Source organism: Nannospalax galili, unplaced genomic scaffold (assembly GCF_000622305.1).
Source record: "Nannospalax galili isolate Female #2095 unplaced genomic scaffold, S.galili_v1.0 scaffold1234, whole genome shotgun sequence".
NCBI lineage: Eukaryota > Metazoa > Chordata > Mammalia > Rodentia > Spalacidae > Nannospalax > Nannospalax galili.
Window position 1 is genome coordinate 2,530,355 of NW_008334665.1, and position 15,966 is coordinate 2,546,320.

The 15,966-nt window shown below is 46.1% G+C and overlaps 1 protein-coding gene across 1 annotated transcript in view; it reads left to right on the plus strand.

The window, feature by feature from the left end:
• LOC103731132 (CUB and sushi domain-containing protein 1-like) overlaps nt 1-15,966 on the plus strand; it is a gene marked incomplete at its 3' end in the record, with an annotated part of 1,440,296 nt that overhangs the window by 1,374,592 nt on the left and 49,738 nt on the right. Inside the window, exons 13-14 of the mRNA XM_017797230.1 lie at nt 13,715-13,897; nt 15,231-15,557. Of these exons, the coding sequence (XP_017652719.1) occupies nt 13,715-13,897; nt 15,231-15,557 (510 nt within the window). The remainder of the gene's footprint in view (nt 1-13,714; nt 13,898-15,230; nt 15,558-15,966) is intronic.

Below are 15,966 nucleotides of genomic sequence, written 5' to 3' on the forward strand. Positions count from 1 at the left end.
ATTTGCAGGGCTTATACTGAGTTCAATATTGTATAACTGTATTAATTCAACTGTGAACCTAGAAACTTACAGCCACTTGTGAAAGAGATGTACTCTTGCTCTGGAGTGTATTACTGAATATGTTAAAGCTGCAGTGAAATGCTTCTTCTATTCATGTATTTATTAAAAATTTAAAGAAAAATTACACTGATTTTAGGACACGTCTCAATTTCAGGGATTATGGCTATATGAAAATAAATGTCATTAAAAAAAAGAATGGACAGGCATGAAGCAATGTGGGTCACACAGTGTGGTGAGCTATGCTGGGTCCCCCTGGCCATACCTGGTACATCCTGCCACTGACAGTAGAAGTCAGTCAACAGAGGACATGGGCTGGGCAGAATTTAAAGGGATGGGTGCTTCTCAGATCACACTTCCACATACCCACATACCCTTGGGGATGTCCCGTGACCACACTTCCAAATACCTACAGAGACGGCCCACAGCCACACTTCTATATACTCACGAGGACGGAGCATGGTTGACACCACAAAGGAACTCAACTCGCCATCTTTCTGAAAGCGTGGTTATCTATGTTTATCTATGACCTCTTTCCTACCCTCTTCTGAGTGATCTGAAATCCAGGTGTGTAATACATAGAAGCTGAGTCTCAGGAGCGTCACAGGCCCAGGCTTGTGGGGCTCCATCTTCTGGGTTGTTCTCAGGGAGTTGTGCAAACACAAACTTGGAAAGGTTAATGACAGTGGTCCAGCCTCTCTCCACATAAATGAGCATTAGTTAAGGTCTTTGGGAATTTAGAGCCATTGGAGCCAGTCTAGGTGGAGGAAACCTTTCCCCGTGCAGATGACACATTCCCATTGGTGACACTGTTCCCTGTAGGGAAACACTAGACGAGGGATCCTGAAGAGGATTTGGTGTGTTTCCTGTGTTTGGGCAATACAAGCTTCAAACAACATGGGAGCATGGTCATGTGCTTTCCAGAGAACTGTGAGGGGTAAGTTGAATTTTCACAGATGTGAGTATAGGTATTTTGATGCATTGAATTCTTAGTGAAAGCCACAGTTATAAACAATTCTTGACTGAAGTGTAATTACATCTACATGAATCCACTGTGAGGTGCAATGTATTGCAAATCAAAATGCATTCAATACAGAATCCTACTGGAAAGTCAAAAACTCTTAAGCTTCACTGAAACTCAGGGTAGAGTGAGTTGAGCCTTCATGAGTCCGGTGTCAACACCAATCGCTTCCTCCTAAAGCCTTTAGAAGGGCACACCCAAGGCAGTGAATGCGTTTCATGAACACACTTCTGATTAAGTACTCAGAATGGATATCCTGACCTCTGAACTTGACTAAGAGAAAGAAGAAACAGAAAGGAGGGCCAAATTCCACATCGATGGCACCAGGAAATACTCCTACCATGCGATTCTTCATGAGCTGAAGATGGGAACTTCAGAGAATAAAATGGGTCAGTACAGGGGTATGTCAGAGAGAAGGGAGGGTCTCAGTAGCTCCACAGGGGACCTTACACAGAGGAGGGACACCAGACCCCACTGCTCAGAGTAGACAGGTCAGAGGACACCGGCAGGCAGCAGGAGCTACTCCATGATGGGGCATGTGATAGGACAGAAGGTTCTGGCAGAGAGACCTGCAGACATGGCTTCTCATGAGCAGCATGCCATCAGTGTGGCCGATCAAGGAGACATTCGAGGTTCTTCCTCGGCCATGGCCAGTGCTTGGCCTCCAGGTGGCAGGGCTTCTTCCTGGTGGCCTGTTGTGGAGTAGATGTGTTGACTGACACCACCACAGACCGTGCAGTTTAGCTTCCTGTGATCAGTGATCCTCATGGTCCTTGTGACCATCTTCCCCCTCATCTCCATCGGGTTCTCTCTCACTCCCACCACGCCCAACTGTTGAGGACCGGTCTTCTCCACTCAGTATGTTAAGGAAGTGTGTGACATTCCTCAGCCCAGTGATCACAGACATCACAGCACAGAGATATGACCGTTTCCCAAGAAGTACATTCTTCAAGTGTCAGAGCACACAGGCCCCTTTTGGTATTCATAAAACAGTATTTCAGCAAGATGTAACCAGTGCTCTAATTGCATGTTCAGAGAGCTCGTGCAGGTAGACTTTGTAAGGGCCAGTCCCACAGCCAGAAGTGCAGACTGGTTAGAAGGCCTGTCAGGGTGATGGTGAAAGGAACCCCCCAGGACAGAGGTCTTTTACTTTCTATAAGATACTTGTTTTATGTAAGACAAGATAAGCACCTAACCATGGAGCATATTATATCCCTACTTCCCAATTTCCCTTTATTTTGTTTTTGCATTTTTAATGTGCTAACTTGAATTCCTACATTATTTTATTATTAAGATTTTTTTTTTAATTTTATGTGTATGAGTGTATTGACTGCATGCATGTAAGTGCACCCATGTCGTGCAATGCTGCGGAGGTCAGAAGAGGGATTCGGATTTTGCGGAGGTCAGAAGAGGGATTCGGATTTCCCTGGAACTGGAGTTAAGGACAGTTTGTAGCCGCCATGTGGGTGCTGGGAATCGAATCCTGGTCCTCTGCAAGAGCAGTCAGTGCTCTCAACTGCTGAGCCATCTCTCTAGCCCTATTATTAAGGTTTTTGATTGACAAATCATAATTGTATATATTTATAGGATACAGTGTGCAGAGTCATATGATTGGATATGGTGACATTTTTTATAAAGACAGAATATCTAAAGGAGCCCACATGGTGATAGGAGATGTTGTCAGCTCTGCAGACATGACCTGGTGAGGTCCCTGTGGGCAGACTGGAGCTGTGTCTCCTGAAATGATCTGTGGTGTGCTATGATGCACAGGTAATTGTGTCGCCTGCTGCCCAAATGTGGGGCTACATGGTAGGGAAAAGTTGAAGGAAATCAGCCTTGCGAAATGTTGGGATTATGTGCAGCTACATGGCCGTTCGTTCAAGAAATTATTTCAGTCAAATAAGCGCAGGGTAGTTTGTAGTATAGAAAACACGGGGGTTTCTTTCGTATAGTTAGTAGGGGTGATTTAGTTACATGTTCAGTAGAGAAACCAAATGTACAAAGCCATCCTAGTAAACCTGTAATGCCTAGCTCTATAAATGGACAAGAATACATATTTGACAGTCACCTTAGTAAACAGAAGTAAGCATTAAACAAATTATGCCATTCACAGGATGAAAAATGTTACAACTTTTATGAACAGGTCTGGACTTTGTAGAGCCCTAAAACCATGAACATGCCGATGACAGAGAAGTCGAAGCAGAACTCTGGGGGAAGAAGGGGACTGATGGAGGGCAGAGTGGGGCAGTGGAGGATGGGAGAGGTGCTCAAACAGCATGATGTCCCTGCGTGAAAATGGCCTTATGCAACCCAGGATGGTAAAATACTGAAAGTAGGAGAGGAGAGAGGCTGTACAAGATCTCGCAGTAAACACAGAGCTCCCATCTTGGTACAGAAGACCAGGGCTCTCTGCCAGTGCAGCGTGGCCTCCTGTGTCTGAGGTTGAGCACAGGGTGGGTTGGGTCAGAAACAAACCTGGGGAATGGAACTCCTACCTCTCCAGGACTGAGAAAGCAGAGGCTCATGGGAGCTTCTGCCTGGGGGCAGCTCCTTAAAAGGAGAAAAGGAACAGCAGGAGGTGGTTTAACCAACCTGCACTCTAGAGCCTCAAGTTAAAACCTGTGACATGTGCCTTTCTCCTGTTTGCCTCTTAGCATCTGAAAGTGTCATCAGTCCCTGACAGTACAAAGCCACCACAAGCTAAAAACTTAAATGGCTCCTGTGGATCATCACTCAGTTTCGTAGGATAGCCTTAGCGATCCTGGCTTTATCACAGAATTAACACACTGTGAAGAAGTGTCAAGTGTTCTCCGTCACTATTGTCTGACACACTTCATTATCTCTGCTTCCGAATGTGATATTTTTATCTGCCTGTGTCAGAATTGTTCCAGTTCTGTTGATAAATTTTGTCTAACATAGGCTTTTCCTTGATTTATCATGATTTATTTCACAATGTGTTCTGAGGAGAATGAAGATGTTTATTTCTATTTTTTTCTGAACACTAAACACAAATCAGCAAAATGTGTCAGCGCTGTGCTGGGCTGAAGAGATCTGAGATGCTGTGAGGGACTTCTGTCATGAGATGTTTTCTTGAAGTGGTATTTTGATAGGAATTAAATTCTGTTTCTGCTTCGCTGACTCTTGGTGGCCGATGCTTTAAACTAGCAATATCAGCTCCATAAAGAAGGGGAGAGGCTGGTTGATCCCTGCATGTCCCCTCTGTCTGGGAAGCTCTGCATGTGTTTGTGTGTGGTGCCTGGGTACTTGTATATCTGAGTCAGGAAGCCAGAGGTCAACCTTGGGTATAGCCACCTTGGTGTTTGAGGCAAGACATTTCACTTCCCTACGGCTCATTGAATAGGCTAGATAGGTGGCCATCAAGCCCCATGGATCTCTGCATTTCCCTACCTCCTTAGCACTGGAATTATAAGTGTGCCCTGGGTTTTTATGTGGGTGCTGGGGATCAGAACTCAGGTCCTTGTGTTTGGAGACCAAGCATTTTAGGACTGAGTTATCTCCTGGCTCTCAGCAATGGTTTTTGCTCTTATTTGTTTTATCTGGTTGTGGACATTGTTTTCTGTGCTGGGGAAAGAGTCCAGGGACTTGGCCTTCGTAGGCCAGTTCTACCTCTCACCAACATACATCCCCATGGTTTTCAAATTTTAAGCAATAGCTAAAAACAACGAAAAAAGAGCTTGTGGTGTAAGCTCGGGTGTGTACTGCCAAAGGTGACACCATTTTACAAAGGCTGTGTCCTGCTCAACACTCAGGTGAACCTTTCCAAGCAACAGAGGAGCAGAAGCAGGAGAGAGATTGGTGGTCTCGGAAGCTGGGAGCTCAGACAGCTTTTAGGGCTGGACACTGCTCTGTGTGGTCAGTGGTCCTGAAGGGCCAAGGAGCTGGGAAGTGCTTAGGGCTGAAAGCTGATCTGTGTGAAACTTGGATGCTGGGGACATGTCATACCTTCATCTTGTCAGGCATGCTGACTTTATATGACCAGACGTGTTCTTCTACCAGTGCTCAGGACCTGTCCTTGGACCTAGCAATTACACTGTTTGCTAACAACACATAGGAAAGCAGGAGACCTAAGTTCACATACACATACAGAAGAATGTTCCAGTTCAGCATGACCCAAATTTGGAAACAACCGAGATGACCTCCAGGGGTGATGGGTGTGGAAGCTTGGGCACATCCAGATCCCGGAGCATTAGAAAGCACTGAGAAAATTTAGCTGGTCAACCACGAAAAGCCAGAGAAGAGACAAAAGGAATTATCACCAAGACTAAGGCCAGTATGCAAAGGCTGCATGATTCCAACCTCAGGTTCAAGATGGGAAAGAGTGGGGACTAGTGAGGGCTGGGGGCGCTGTGGGAGAAGGTATGGATGGGGGAGCCCAGGGAGAGCGATGTCTCAGTGATGGGAGTTCAAGCGCACAGAGAACTAACAGTAGGCGTGAGCACTCGGGCAGCCTGTATGCTTGGGGTGCTATTGCTAAAAATAAAACCTGAGGTAGAGGGATGTAACTGGTGCTGCACAATGAGCCCGTGGACGAAAGGAAACAAGCCGGCTTTTCCTATTGCCAAAGGGTCCACGCTGAGTAGGAAATGTGAAAGGTTTTTATCCCAGTGCAAAAGTACCTTGTCTTTCTCTGCTGGCTGGGGTTTCAACCTCACAGTCTTTAGTGGTTGGCTGGTTTTATTTCAAAGGAGAGGCGCCAAGAAAATGAAGGAAAGGGGAGAGGACCGGCTGCTCCAGGACATCGAGTCCCAGAAGTTCAGCAGAAGAAATGTTTCCCAAAGTGTGGGAGTGTGGAAGGGCTTTCGTTCCTGACAAGGTGGGGGAGATTGCAAAACAGCATTGCAAGGGGACATTCCTGGGATCATTCTTCTGGTAGACGAAGTGAATTCTTAGTCATCATTTCCCTGAATATGGAATGTGGGCTCCCAGGCTGTGACATAGTAAGTGCTCTACTGGGGGGGGGGGCAGTGAACAAGGTGTCCCCGTGTGGGTTTTCTGAGCCTTCAGCTCAGTGTTAATGTAGATCCAAAACTATCCTAAAATACCGTTTCTTTAAGAGCTTTTAATGAAGATCAATGTGTAAACGATAACACGAAAGATACCTTTAAAACAAGTTGCTCTGCCCCTGTGGGGAGGGGACCCTCGGCTGTCTTCTTTCTTAGAGGCTTGGCAGCTTCTTTGCAGCGTGAAACGAGACCTTTCCAGACTCTCTAGGTCAATCAGGGAGATGGGAATGGAAGGAAGTCAGGCTCCCCTTGACTGCCCACCTGCACTCCCGAGCTCCCTGCTGCCAAACATCTCATGACATGGGGAAGATGAGCGCTCGTATTTGTCGAAGCAGGCATTCATAGACTTTGTGTGTGCTTGTCCAGCAGCCAAAGACAATCCTGATGCCCACAGGAAATCAAATTCAGGGTTTTCAGTGACACTTTTACTGCGACCCGTGAAAAAAGGAATTGTTCACTTTATGAGATTACTTAGCTGTTTTGTGCTAGTGTAATTTATTGGAGCACTTATTGTATAAGTTGCAGAGTCTAATCATTCCTCTGTGGTTACTTGGAGTAGAATGGATAATGAACTTACCTTGGTGTCTCTCTGTGCCCATAAATCTTCGCTTTCATCTGGGTCAGAGACTGTAATTGGGAAGTTACTCAGCTTCTCTGTGCCCCGTATGCATTACCTGCACACTGAAACCTGATTGCCATAGGTCAGGGATCATCTGAACCTGTTCCTTGTGCATATGTTTGGTTTTAGAACAGTGTCCTTACTGGAGTTCAGTACTCATGTGGTCTCGGAAAGATGGATTGTCAGGGAAAGGCTGAATTCTAGTTTAGGTCTCTAGGGCTGCACATAAGATGCTGTGTTCATGGCCTGTGGTCCCCAGGGAAGGGTCTGAGCCTGCTGAGCCTCATCCTCAAGGCTCCTCCCTACTGCCTCCTTTATAGATCCATGTCCTGAGTTGGGATCTGAAGCTGCTATAACCTCTTTACTCCCCCATCTCTCTGTGCTCATCAGTACTGGACTGATGGCTCATTTGGAAAGCACCGGAGAGTACAGACTCCAGTTCCTGCCAGCTGGGATGAAGCATGCTCTTTACATCTGTGCTCATATCTGGTCATGTGGGTTATGTCCTATCAGATGGATGCAGAGGCAGAAGAATCCTCTGACTTCACTGGAAAGAATGCACGTGGCTTGTCAATGCAGAACCTTGTCAACATTTTGATCAGCAGGAGGAATCTAAAGGTTTCCACTGTTGGTATCACTACCTGGGGCTGGATAAGGGGGCTTTGCTGGTCTTGAACTGAGCAAATTCTTCCCTTTGATTTTGGTGGTTTCATTGTAAATTCAAGGACACAGACAACCCGGATGCTGGTATGGAGTGTTGACGCTAACATGGAAAGCAACTACAACAGGTCTCCGAAGGAACTCTCTCATGAACAAGGGAAACAGGACTCCAGTCTATGCCCTGGTGACTCCCAAGGCCCAGTATCTCCTGTGGGTAGCACGCCTGCCCCACCACCCTGTCTTCTGGGTGCCCTGAATACCAAGCTCCTTGGAGGCAGGGCTTGGCCTGGCTGCTCATATCTCAGACCCCTAAACTGAACAAATGCTGCCTCAAGATGCTTGTCACAGGATCTGGACAGACACTCTGTCCTTGCAGAATGCTTGAGTTTGGTTCTCATCATCCATGTCCGGCAGCTCAGAACTGCCTGTAACTCCAGTTCCAGAGCAATCCAGTGCCCTCTCCTCTGTGCATTCATGTGCACAAACACAGACACAGACACAAACACAAACATATACACACAGTATACACACAGAGAATTAAAATTTAAAAAGATGTTTGTCATGGATTAGGAATTCTTCAAGGACTGGGAGTAAAAGTACAACCACACGTTAGCTGGAACACGTCTCTGCCTGGACAGATGTCTCAAAGTCCCCTTTACATAGACAGTAAGAGGTCTCAAAGTCCCCTTTACATAAACAGTAGGACTGACAGTGTCAGATTTGTGGCAGGTGCTCAGGACAGATGTGGTTCTACTATCATTCTGAAGAGCACTCCTGTAGTGGTGTTGAAGAGATGAGGCCACTGGGAAACTTGGAAACTCAGTCTGCTTGCCTCTGGGTTACCTTTAGAAAAGGCATGGCTATAAATACAAAAAGGGAAGAGGGAGAGAGAGAGGGAGGAGGGAAGGAGGGAGGGAGGGAGGGAGGGGGGAGGGAGGAAGACAGAGAGAAATATGAGAACATGGGAACAAGAAACATCTGGAATATGTGGCTCACCTCTGGCTGATGGGATCTACCATTGGAAAGGTAGTCGTGGTGGTTTCTGACTTCGAAAATATGAGTTCTGCAGCTTGATCACTCTGAATCGAGACCAACAGGCAAGGTGACTGGCAGGTGTATTGCGGCTGTTTGGTTTAGACACCAGGGACCTCTCAGAGAATCTATCAGAAGGTAAAAAGAGAATTCAAAACCAGAGAGGCCCCAGTGTGATGATGCAGATAACATCAGTGTAATAGGAGCACAGGGTAGACACACACATTGCCAAAACGATCCTTCATTTACCTGAGTGTCTGCTGAGAGGTGCTGAGGTCACCACAGGTACAACAACTACAAGATGGGATTTGTAAAAAGAGTTCTTATCAGCCTTACAGGGATGCTCTGTGCCCTGCTGTGTGGTGAGCATGAAGAAAACTAACTGTGGGACTGGAGAGATGGCTCAGGGTTTAAGAGCACTGGCTGTTCCTGCAGGTCCCAGGTTCAGTTCCCAGCACCCACCTGGTGGCCAACCACTGTGCTTAACTCAAGTTTCAGAGGCTCTGATGCCCTCTTCTGGGTTCCTCAGGCATTGCAATTTGGTGCATATACACACACACAGGCAAACACTCATACATGTAAAATAAAAATAACTCTTAAAAAGAAAAACAATAACTATGGTTTGGTAGGTCAGAGGTATGGGTTTATTTGGGTGAAATTACCTTTTGTGACTCAAAGCCCATCAATTCGCCCAGGCTGCACAGTTCTCCACGACCCCAGAGCATTTCTCGACGTTTGCTGTCAGTTCCCCCAGCTTTCCATCTACTTCCTCCCGTAGGACGTTTCCTACCATCTGTCTGAGGGTGCCGTCCCATTTCAGCACCATAGTCCTCCCTCCAGGCTCTATCTGGGAGCATAAAAAGCAGGTATGGTTCTGACAAGCTGAGCTGTCAGGATGCCACACTGATTTGCTTATGTCTCAGAACTGCTGTGCCAGCTTTAAAAACTGCACAGCTCCATTACAAAGAAGTAATTCCCAGTATTGTTTTAGCATGTGAGCATTTATAGGTTCAGTATAAAGTATCAAGTAAAAACAAATTTAGTAAGGATGAATGTGAAGCACATAATGTTTTAGAAACATTTGTAGAAAAGCTATTAAAGGTATTTGAAATACTTCACAAATTCAGGAAAAATAAAGGTGAACTTTGAAAATGGAAAATATTTTTGGCGCTTCTGAAGGTGATTGTCAAAAATGATCAATAGATCATCACAGAGACCTCAGGGGACTTGGATACAGATATTCCCATGAGCCAGGAGCTGTGTCATAATGCTGAGGAAGTTGACCCAGCCTGAGGCCCTTTCATTCTACAATTGCGTTTCTGGGAAATTCAGGAAAGATGCATTGACAAGACTTATTTTGCTGTGGGGTTTTGATCTTTTATTCAAGTGTGAAATATGTTTCCAAGAGAGCAACACAAAGTCAGCTCTGACATCTTACCTTCCAACTCTTAGAAGGGGGTCGGACTCCATCCCTGTAGGAGGAAGTCGGACTCCATCTCTGCAGGAGGAGGTTGGATTCCATCTCTTAGAAGACGGTCAGACTCCATCTCTTAGATCACAGTCAGACTCCATTTTTACAGAAGGAGGTCGGACTCCATCTCTGCGGGAGGAGGTTGGACTCCATCTCTGCAGGAGGAAATTGGGCTCCATCTCTTAGAAGGCAGTCGGACTCCATCTCTTAGAAGGCGGTCGGACTCCATCTCTGCAGGAGGAGGTCGGACTCCATCTCTGAAGGAGGAGGTTGGACTCCATCTCTTAGAAGGTGGTCGGACTCCATCTCTGCAGGAAGGATTGATGTTGTCTTATCAGTCATGCAGCTTGGTTTCCTCTTTCATTCTTCATTTCTCCAAGAAGTACATGAAGCAATGTCAGGTTTTCCCACCTGAGTGTGACACAATGCTCAACTGAAAATTTGGATTCTGTATATATTTTGTCATGACAATCTTGTGGCGTAAATACATGGTTCTAGCTTATATAAAGGGCAAAATAAATTTCTGTGAAATGCTGTAACCTCACTGTGTCTGAGGATTCAAGTTCCAGGGATATGACACCAGTAGATGCTGTAGTGGCCTCATCTTTGGCATGCAGAGCGTGCCATGTTGGTAATCACCAGCAAGGGCCTACAGTTTGCAAACACGTGACAGACACGGGCTCTGCCTGGGGTGACAGCTGTCCTGCCTCTGGATAAGAAACCTCATCTGTATCTGATAGAAATGGCTGATTCAAGATCTGCTGGGCCTCCGGGTGAGAGGCAGAGACCTCTCCCTCGCCTTGCTGTGTCTAACTGTAATCACTGTGGTTCTAAGAACTCCCCAGAGAAAGTCACCTGACAGCACAGAGTCCATAACATCTGAAACACCGCAGTCAGTTTCCTTCTCAGAACCATCAGGTTTGGCGTCAGAGATGAAGAGTGGCCTGAGGTCTGCTGACAGGACGTTTCCATGAGCATTTCATTGTGTAAGGTGCTCTCTGGAGGCAAGAGCCAGTGGATCTCTGATGAGATCAGGATGATGAAGAGACCTGTGTGCTGGCCAGTGACTTCAGAGAGGCCAGTGCTACAGGGACTCCAGTGCCCAGCCCTCTGCAGTCGGTTCTGTCATGAACCCTGTGTGTGTGTTGGGGTGGGGGAGCAGATTCAGTAAGACACTTGAGAAAGTCAAGGGAATCCATTTCCAGCTCTGCTCACCTCATGCCGTGCTCCATCCGAAAGAGCAATGCTCTGAGGCTGAGGACGTGCACAGAGCAGGAAATGCATCTGTAAGAAGCCCTTTGGACTTGAATGCCAGTACTCACAGTTCTGTGTGGGCTATTGGGCTGAAATGTGGCTTGACATGAACATCCCCATGTGTTGAAGACCTTTATTTACTCTGGCATGGTAAGCTGGTTTAATGTCTCCACTTCTTCCAAAACACTAAGGAGTTGAGTTTCTATTGTAGAAATGTGCCATGCGTGGTTTTGTCTCTGACTGCGTTTCTTACACAGTCCCAGAAAACACTGGGAAATCTAGTTTTTATGCACAGATCCCAGAAAAAGGGAATTTCATTAGAAACTAGTCTGGTTGATGACTTTGTAGGCTTTCTGGCACTGTTACAGAATGCTTGAAGCTGGTTGACTTGTAGAGAACAGAGGCTCATTGAGACTCATGTTTCTTGAAGTTCAGGGTCCAAGACTGGGCCCAGCACTGGGTCATACTCAGCAGAAAAAAGACAGGTCAAGTGGATGTGTGTGCAAGAGAGAAATCACTTGAGAATACCTTGCTTAATAAGCAGCCCATGTTCATGTAACTAATCTGATCGCCGTAGACCCACATTAATCTCCTATAATACCTGTCACTTCTAAAGGTCTCACCACTTCTCAGTCTGTTACAGCAGGAGTGTATTTCAACACGCTTTCACAAGCATAAAAAATATTGAAATCCCAACCATGTCCAATAAAAACTAAAATTCAAATTTGTTATTGACTTCTTCAAGATAATAAAATGTGTATCCATGAAAAATTCCGAGAAAAAAAAAAAAACAATTGAGTGAGATCAACCACATCACATCAATCAGCTACAAAGTTAAATAAATAAACATGGGAAGTTGGAGGGGGTAAGAGATGACTGGGTAAGATCCAGACACAATGTGTACATGTATGAAATTTTCAAATATGAATTTAAATTACTATCAAAATAAATCAGTAAATTAATAATCTGAAAATCTGAAAAATAAAATCGGTACAACTCCAATAGGTGTGCTTGTAGACACCTTCCGGAGGCTCTGCTCGGTTAGTCTCGAGTCATTCCCCGTCTTCCCTTGCCATGGCTGGTTTCGAATCTGAACCTGTTGGCGTCATAACACATCTAGACTCCCTGAAGCCCTTCCTCCCTGCTAACCCAACACAAGCAGGAATCCTGTGGAGTCATACGGCTGTGTCCATCTCTGGAGAACCCAGGCTGTCTGTATTTCTGTCCCGTGCTCCACCGGCCTCTGAGGACCTACTGTGGACTCTCCTCCATTTCACACTGGTTGGATTCACATTAGTAGTTTAGTTTCTTCCCATCCATCAAGGAAGTCTCTGAGAGCACATCCTGTGCCCTGTATCCTGCTTGCCCACCAACCTCCTTACCTAAGATGGGGCCTCATAGAGAGTTGGCTTTAAAAATATTTAACAAGGCACTGGAGAGATAGCTCAGTGGTTAAGAGCACTGGCTGCTCTGGCAGAAGACCTGGGTTCAAGTCCCAGCACCACATGACAGCTAACAACCATCTATAACTCCAGTTCTAGGGGATCTAATTCCTTCTTCTGACCTCTGTGGGCATTTCACAACACAGGTCAGGTGCACTTACATACATGCAGGCAAAAAATAAAAGTATTGAATGAAGTATTTTACAAGTATTTTTCAAATAAGTAAATGAATAAAGAGTTCTCAGCTGATATGTTCTATATCGTTAGCATTTGAGACAGGTTTGAGAGCTTTTAGGTAGGATGCATTTGCATCTAGCCTTCATCACACAGATGTTTTAATGGCAGGGTTCGGCTCTGCACTTTCTTCTGAAGGCCTTGAACACATTCGTTCCCCTTCAAAATGAGTCTTCACAGTCATTTAAGGAGAAGGACATTCAAACAGATCATATTGATTTAAATATCCTGGAGGGCATGAACAGTCGTATTGGTATGGTTCATAGAAGTGGAGATCAAAAGCAAATTAGTGTTTGTGTCTTAGCAGCAGTGACTGCAGATGGAAGGCTGGAGGCCCTGGGTCAAGGCCTCTCTCTCTCTCTCTCTCTCTCTCTCTCTCTCTCTCTCTCTCTCTCTCTCTCTCAGTGTAAATATATGCATTTCACTTGACTTGTCAGCACACCTGTGCAGCCGTGTGGTCTTTAAAAGACAACAGATTAAATACCTTTCTCTCAACTTTATGCTAAAATTTCATGCTCGGGCTTCAGCGATGGCTCAGCCGTTAAGAGCACTGGTTGTTCTTGCAAAGGACCCGAGTTTGATTCTCAGCACCCACATGGTGGCTAACAAGTATTCATAACTCCAGTTCCGGCAGATCCGATGCCTTCTTCCCACCTCCTTGGGCATTGCATGACATGGATGCACCTACCTATATGCAAGCAACACACTCATAAAATAATAAAATCTGTTTTATTTCATTCTGGGTTTTATAACAAAATATTAGATGAATTGAACATCTGTCTGAAATTATTTGTGTGCACAAAGTTCATAGCAATGAAAGGAAAAGCTCCTTCCATTGTGAACGTCTACAGGCAGTGATGTCGTAGTGGACTTTTCCATGGCTCTTTTTATTCTCTTCAGAAATCGACAAGGGAGGCTGTGGGGACCCAGGCATCCCAGCCTATGGGAAGCGGACTGGGAACAGCTTCCTCCACGGAGACACGCTCACCTTCGAGTGCCAGGCGGCCTTCGAGCTGCTGGGGGAGCGAGTGATCACCTGTCAGCAGAACAACCAATGGTCGGGCAACAAGCCTAGCTGCGTGTGTGAGTACACAGCTGGCTGTATGTTGCGTGTGTGTGTGTGTGTGTGTGTGTGTGTGTGTGCCACCGCTGTATGTATGATGTGGGTACCATATCTGTGTGTGTGTACCACAGCTATACGTGTGGTGTATATATGTGTGTGAACCACAGCTACGTGTGTGGTATGTGTATGTGTGTGTGAGTACCACAGCTATAAGTGTGGTGTGGGTGCCACAGCTGCGTGTGTGTGGGTACCATAGTTACGTGTGTGGTGCCACATTGCCCTGCAAGGGGCAGCAGACAGTGAAGGGAAGGGAGTCCTGGAGGGAGGCCACTGGAAGCAGCTCTGAGCCTCTTAAACAAAAGGCTGCTCAGACACACCCCAGCTATAGGCAGCTCGAACCTTGATCCTAGGTAGGAGGATCTGCTAGGTAAGGAGAAGCTGAGCTCTCCCATGGTGTGTACCAAGACCTAATGAGGCTCTGGGTCACACCTAGACTTGGAACCTCAGGCAGCTCTGGGACATGAGCTAGTCACCTGAGCTAGCCAGGTAACAACGAGCGTTTGGAATTCAGTGAAGAATCAGTAGTATGTCAGGCACCAGAGGCAGTATCCAGCCCATGGAGGTTTTGTTGGAACATAAACAGCAATGCCTGGACACGGCATGTGGAATGGTCACCTGAGCTAGTCAGGTAACGACGAGCGTTTGGAATTCAGTGAAGAATCAGTAGTATTTCAGGCACCAGAGGCAGCATCCAGCCCCTGGAGGTTTTGTTGGAACATAAACAGCAATGCCTGGACACGGCATGTGGAATAGTGGAGGGACAAACAGACCTCTACCTACAAACAGTATGGTCTGCACTGGGCTGTGAAGTGCACATTCTTAACAGTCAATTTTCAGGAGCTGTCTGTAGTTAACAACTGGAAAATGATCTATGTTTCTGAGTTACTTGTCATTAATCTGTAACTAAAAATAAAATCAAATAACGTAAAAGCACACTTTAAAGGGAAATATAAATAGAGAACTAAGGAGCAGAGACAGCCATTCCCGCCCCATGGACACAGACAGAAAACGACAACCAGGAGTCATCATGTTCAGTGCTTGTGTTTAGCTAATCTGACAGGCTCCTCTATGAGCCGCAGCCATAGCCTGGTGTTGATTGGATGGCTGTTTTTTATAACTGAGCACTTTACTTACAGTTGGTGAGGGACACCCTGGGTGCAGGCATCACCACATTTAGAGTGGCTGAGCCACTGTGTGCTGCTCCATGATTGTCATCCCAAGAGCTTCGAAGTCACATTCACATGGCATCACTTAGGTCAGTGTAACCCTGAGAATGTCTTCCTGTCTCCACAGTTTCCTGTTTCTTCAACTTTACGGCGTCTTCTGGGATTATCCTGTCCCCAAATTACCCTGACGAATACGGTAACAACATGAACTGTGTCTGGCTGATCATATCTGAGCCTGGAAGTCGGATTCATCTCATCTTCAATGATTTTGATGTAGAGCCTCAATTTGACTTCCTGGCGGTCAAAGACGATGGGATTTCTGATGTAACCATCCTGGGTACTTTTTCTGGCAACGAGGTGCCTGCACAGCTGGCCAGCAGTGGACACATAGTGCGCCTGGAGTTTCAGTCCGATCACTCTACCACCGGCCGAGGGTTCAACATTACATACACCAGTGAGTGGGACCACACACGCACCGTCTTCATGTCCCTGTGTTCACATGTGCATGAAGTTAGAGGTCAAGGCAGATACCTCAAGTCTGTTTTGAGACTGGCTAAATGATACACCGTTCTGAAAAGCAGAATGCCTCACTCTCATTCAGGCTGGGCTACACACCCAGAGCAGAGGCCTGAGCTGTCACATGGCTCCTTTTCTCTGCTCATCCATCCACTCACCCATCCTCCATCCTTCATTTCCAATCCATTAATTCTTCAATATCGTCCATCCACTCATCCATCCATCCATCAATCTATTCATTCATCCATCCATCCATCTCTCCTTCATTTCCAATGCAACATCCATACATTCAATGTCCATCCATCTGTCCATCCGCCCTGTACCTCTTCATCTCTCCACCACTTACC